General features: G+C 40.9%; 1 protein-coding gene across 1 annotated transcript in view; it reads left to right on the plus strand.

Moving 5' to 3' along the window:
• DHTKD1 (dehydrogenase E1 and transketolase domain containing 1) overlaps positions 1-5,949 on the plus strand; it is an 83,973-nt gene extending 78,024 nt beyond the window's left edge. The window contains exon 17 of the mRNA XM_023548919.2: positions 751-5,949. Coding sequence (XP_023404687.1) covers positions 751-852 — 102 coding nt within the window. The 3' untranslated portion in view covers positions 853-5,949. The remainder of the gene's footprint in view (positions 1-750) is intronic.
• The last annotated feature ends 102 nt before the right edge of the window (positions 5,950-6,051 follow it).

Raw genomic sequence — 6,051 nt, forward strand, 5'->3', positions numbered from 1 at the left:
GATAAACTAAAATAGAAAATTTACTTTTCGGCGGTTCCTTCAAAATAAAATGCTGAGTGTTTATCGAGCTGTATGTATGTGTACATATTAACATCATATAAAAAAGGTTGTTAGAGTCAAAAAAGCAAAAGCCCTTATCTGTCTGCTACCTTTCCCACTAACCAGCTCAGCAGGTCTTGACCTAAAGGTCAATATCCAAGTCCTGGAGAAGCAAGGTGATGAGCAGGCTTGTTTTATAGTATGGGACTAGAGACACCCACTAAGACACTCTGTCCTGTCCCGTCTACAAAGCTGGCGTACATCAAAGGCCCCATTCTTCCTGACGGTATCTTAAAAAAAAAATCTTAGGAAGGGAAAAATAATTAGAGGAATAATCATGCTTCTGTTTATCTTTCTTTTCTGCTTTGATTAGAATGCGGTTCACTCATTTGGTACTTGTTTGTTAGGCTCAAATCATTTTCACATGTAAACAGTTCTAACTGAAGAAAGTTCACAACTAAAACCAACTAATGGTTACCTTAAGACTAGAAAAACCAGGAATTTATCCTTCCCTCTCGTGCTTGGGATTTAGTTAGTTTTTGGTTGTGACATATATTTCCCTCCAATCTAGTCTATGTAACTCATTATTTTCCAAAAAAGCAACGCATGTTTAGATTAGCTAAGAGAGATACATGCACCTCCTTGGGGAAGCTAAGCAGAGCTCTGATCAAGTCAAAATGCCAGTTTATTTCTTCTCTGCTCCAATTATAGCTCCGTCTTGTGAGCCGACCCCCTTTGCCAGCACCCGCTGTAGGAATTGGTGCAGTTCACCTGCAGCAACAAGAAGATATTCTCACCAAGACCTTTGCTTGATGATATCATTTGAAGAAATACTATTTCCTTTGTAGACAGCTGCCAAGTAAGGAAAAGCCTACTTCCTTTACTTTCTCCCCCTTGCATTAGGTAGTACTCGAAGACTGTATTCCTCTAAGATATTGGGATGGATGAAACCAAATCTGTTGCAGAGTAGAACTGCCCCATAGGGTTTCCAACTAATGTCTGGTGGATTTGAACTTGAACTACTGACCTTTTGGTTAGCTGCTGAAGCTCTTAACCACTGTCCCACTAGGGTTTCCGGGATGAATGAGGGCAGTCTAACCGGGAGTGCATGCAGTAGCCAAGGGAAACGTTCACAGATACATGAATTCAACAAATAAACGTTATACTTCAAAGTATTATAGTGTTATGGTTTAGCTAGATCTGAGTGAGGTGTAGAACAGGTCACGATTCAGATTATTTTAGACTCTACTCTTTGTAATTAATTGTATATGGCCAGGAAAAGTTCTCTAGCCTGAGTTACAGGCACAGATAGATTACCTCAAAACTGCCTCTCAGTTTGTTTGATGTGTGTCACTTCCATTAATTCTTTTTTCAAAATTCCTCTGACTACTGGTATTTTCATTTTATGTAATATCTGGTGCTGCTCTCCAGCCACTGTGAAAATGCTTCATCAAACACTGTAGCGAAATCAGATTATTCCTGATTTGTGTTCTTCAATATATGTGTCCTTAAATATAAGCTCTTTTAAATACAAATCCCTGGGTGTGTGATCTTTCAGCCATAATATTATTAAGGAGTTTTAGCTGTAACGAAATTGGTTTGTGGTCTATTTGAACATAGTATCTTTATTTTTTTCCTTTTCAAATTGTTGTTGCAGTCACATCTTAGTATTTTTAACTGACTTTGGGTGTCTGATAGGGGATTTCAGCCCCTTGTTCATCAGCCTTGCCTCCGAAAGTCCCTGCTGCAGTGTGATATCTGTTTGTAATGCATAAAGAAAGAACACTTTAACTTTGACAGAGGGAACTTCCTAACACCAGGTGCTTGGGGACTTTTAGAGGTCACCGACCCATCCCCTCAGCCTAAAATTAGAACTAGTAGCATAAAAACAGTATCACTCCACTTGATTTTGTGCTGTGGAGGCTCTACCATTCTTGCATCATAACAGTGTTTCTGTCAGAAATGATGGGGAAAGTACCAGGGGACTAGAATGAGCCCATGCCCTCTCTACTTTTACTGGCAACTAGTGTCTTTCAGAATCAGTGTATATGCTGGTCTTGCCACAGCGGTAGATTCATGATTTACAGTTGAATGTAGTTAAGCATTAGTGCGTTGATCTAATGTTTCCATAATATTCACATCCATTTTATCTCTGTATACCTTAATGCTTGTTAATGCTTGTAACTTAGTGCCAGTTACATAAATCAGTAAAATTACAAAGATCTATTTAATGAGAATGGTTATCAATGTTGTGTATTTAACTAGAAAAAAAAAAAAAAAAAGGCAGAACATCATGTTTTTCAGAGCTCTTGGTTCTTGGTTCCTCAAAAGGCTAGGCACAAAATGAGATAGAAAATCAGTTTTTGTTTCCTTGTTTTAGTTTAGATCTTTCCACATTTCTCCCCAACTTTACACCTCACAAGTCTGTTTGTGGTTTGTTGTTACATCTTATCCAACTTGAACCATGAAATATGTTTTCTGTCACCTTAACCTTCTTACTCTGAGTCCCTACTGCATTTTGAATTATCTTGCAGGAAGGAACCATCTGAAGAATTTCAAATCAAACACTCTTTATTTCACTTTATTCTTCTTTACTCCTCTTAAAATTTGATGTGATATTTGTATCCCATATTATGTGTGTGTGTGTATGCCAAATTCATGTTCACTGAAGAATAGAGTTTAAATTGGATATTCAGTGAATGGAAATATTAGCAACAATGAAAATACTTCTTTTGTCTAAAATGATATATTATTTTTAGAAAAATAAAAATTTTTACTTCGTAAAAACCATTTTGCTCAATTTCCCTCTGTTTTCCACATACACATTTTTGGGAAAAATATTCCAAAGCATAGACTTCTTCTACTACCTTTGAATATTGAGCGATTTTTTGTAATCCCTTGACTGACGATAGAAACAACATCCCTTTTACAAAACTGAGGAAATAAGGTTTAAGAACATTAGGACTTGCACAGGAAGGAAGTCACGATGAAGAACCGAGACTTTTGGGGGTCGAGGTTCCAAAAGCGTCACCTGCATGTCTTGGATGTACGCGGACATTTAGTTTCAGTCTTCGCATGGGGTCCAGGCTAAAATTATCATATTTTTGGGAAATTTGGACAAAATGTTTAAATCCTCAATATTTATAGCATACTATTGGATAAATAAATCCTAAATCACCCTATCGAAAAAATTTTCATTTAAATCTGATAAAGCACAATCTAAAGGAGACTATTATTTCCCCACTGCCAATTGTAAAGTCATTTAATTTTAGGAAAATTTTATTAGAAATATATTACTTTAGTCTTTGTTTCCTTGAGTCTTCTCTGTTTCATATGGAGCATCAACTACAATTGAACAAAAGCAAGAAATGGCCCTGTAAGAGTAGAATGGTGTTTCATCAGTAGATACTTCATTGGAACTCCTACTACATGTATGACATTGTTCTAAACATTAGAAACACAAAGAAGTAAAAGATAAAATGGATTGCCCCCTGTCCTCAACAGACTAAAAATCTGAGAAGACAAAGCATTTTTCATGTAGAGAAGTTCTTTGGTTGGATGGGCTAAAACAAGGTGGGATGTCAAGGTAGGGTGATATTCTTGACCAATGTAAATCAGGTGTCATAATATGGTTATTCAAGGAAAAGTCCTGGGCAGCATGCAATTGCCTCATATGCATGCAAAAACTGGGCAATAAATAAGACCAAAGAAGAACTGATGGCTTTGCATTACAGTGTTGGTGAAGAATAAGGAATAAAGCATGGACTGCTAGAAGAACGAACAAGCCTGTCTTGGAAGCTATGAGTCAGAACCCACTTGATGGCAACGGGTTTGGTTTTGGTTTTTTGGGTCTTGGAAGACGTAAAGCCAGAGTGCTCCTTGGAAACGAGGATGTTGAGACTTTGTCTCATGTACTTAAGATGTATTATCAGGAGGGGCCAATCCCTGGAAAAGGACATCATGCTTGGTAAGGTAGAGGGTCAGCAAATAAGAGGAAGACCCTCAATGAGATGGATTGACACAGTGGTTGCAACAATGGGCTCAAACACAGCAACCACTGTGAGGATGGTGCAGGACTGGGCAGTATTTCGTTCTGTTGCACAGAACAACAGCAGCATGTAATAGTGGAAAGACTGAAGAGTCCAAAGTATGAAACTTTATTCCTAGGCTCTTGAAGCATGGAGCTATCCCAGAAATAGTAAAGAGGAGGTATAGGCTACTCTTTTCTTTCTGTCAATTAGATGTTCAATTTAGTGCATCTTTATTGAAAGGATATTGTATTCATGAAATTAGCTCAAAGTCAAAATTGTATTTAAATTAACCATTTGCAGGTTACTCTAGATAATACAGAAACTAATAAGCCCCTCCCTGCCATCTAGAAGTGTAGTAAACAAAAAACAAGCCAAATCAGTTGCTGTCTAGTTGAGATTAAGTAAGTATGAAAATTACTAATACAGAGTAGGGTAAGGATGAGTTCAAAGAATGGGAGATTATGACTGTGGCAGATTCTATTTTCCAAAAACGGCTACAACAGCAGCCCCACGTGCTTTTCCAAAATCTTGCCACACCCCCTAGAGGTGGAGTCTATTTCTCCTCCCTTTGAACTTGAGCAGGTCTTCGTGGCTGCTCAAGTTCATTGCATAAATGCAATGCAGTGAAGGTGATGTTGGGTAACTCCCAAGGACATCCTTTGGCACCCAGCGACCATGTTGTGAGGAAGCCCAGGCCACACGGGGAAGCCACCTGGAGGTATTCACACGGACAGCTTCAGCTAAGGTCTCAACTGACAGCACTGAATGCCAGACTTGTGTGTGAGCAAGCCTTCAGGTAATTCAAGCCCACCCACACCCCCCAGCCTTGGAGCTACCCCAGCTGACTCCACGTGAACAAAGACCTGTGCAAGCCCTGCCTAAATTGCCCCTCCCCCAGATATACACACGCATATTTTGCTCCCTTTTTGGACAAAGATTTAAATATTAGAACAGCTCATTGGATTTGATGACTACACATCATTAATTACCTTTGAAATGTTTCAGTAGCCATTAGAAATTAGATTGCAAGGGTTTAACCTGTGAGTATGAAGTTTGAGGGTCTACGATGTATGAATTTCTTAGCTTTTTGTCCACGCCTGTAGGTAGAGATTGTCTGTATTTTACCTATATAGCTCAGTAAGATTAATTGCCCAAAGCCACACAATCAGTAACCAATAGAGGAAGAATTAAAATGCAGCGCTGCCTAATTCATACGACTCTGCTTTTGCTTACACTGTGCTGCCCATGAGGGTATAAACGGAGACTATAGGGTCGCTGTATGAGTCGGAATCGACTCGACGGCAACGGGTTTGGTTTTTTGTTGTTTTTAGTGTATATGTCATTATTACAGTCAGGAAACGGCTTCAGGAAACAGTTCAACGGGAGGAGGCATAAAATCCTCTGTATCTTGGAGGAGCATAAGTTAACAGATGAGAGTTCATAAGCTATTAACGATACATACTGTGTCAAGTTAAAAACAACAACAAGAAACAAACTCGAAAAGGTTACAAGATGGAAGCAAATAAAAAAGGCCGATACGGTCACGCCTGCTCTCCAGGTAGCCCAGCTCCCGGTCTCGGAGGAGCCCCGGGCCCCGCGCTCCTCCAGGGTCTGGGGGCGCCATTGGGGCTGCTGCATTGGCCCCGGATCCAGCGCCGCCCCCGCCTGGCAGGACCGCATCTCGGCCTCCCCCGCAGGGGCGCCCAGGAAGCCAAGATCGGACACGGCCATTTCTTGACACTGAGTTTTGAAACGTGTCTCAAGAAATGAAAAGCCTGGGCCACCACGGCCGTTTTGGAAGACGGAGACCTTCAAGGGCTCCAATAATCCCCAGCCGACTGAAACAAGCCAACCCGCAACGGGAAGCCGAGCCTCGGCCCGCAGCCACGCAACTCGGAGGCGGGGCAGGCAGCCCTCGGCGCAGAGGAGGCGGGGCGAGGAGGCCGCTCTGGGCCCGCCCCCGCGCTGCGCCGGCGGTGAC

Source organism: Loxodonta africana, chromosome 4 (assembly GCF_030014295.1).
Source record: "Loxodonta africana isolate mLoxAfr1 chromosome 4, mLoxAfr1.hap2, whole genome shotgun sequence".
NCBI classification, from domain to species: Eukaryota; Metazoa; Chordata; class Mammalia; order Proboscidea; family Elephantidae; genus Loxodonta; species Loxodonta africana.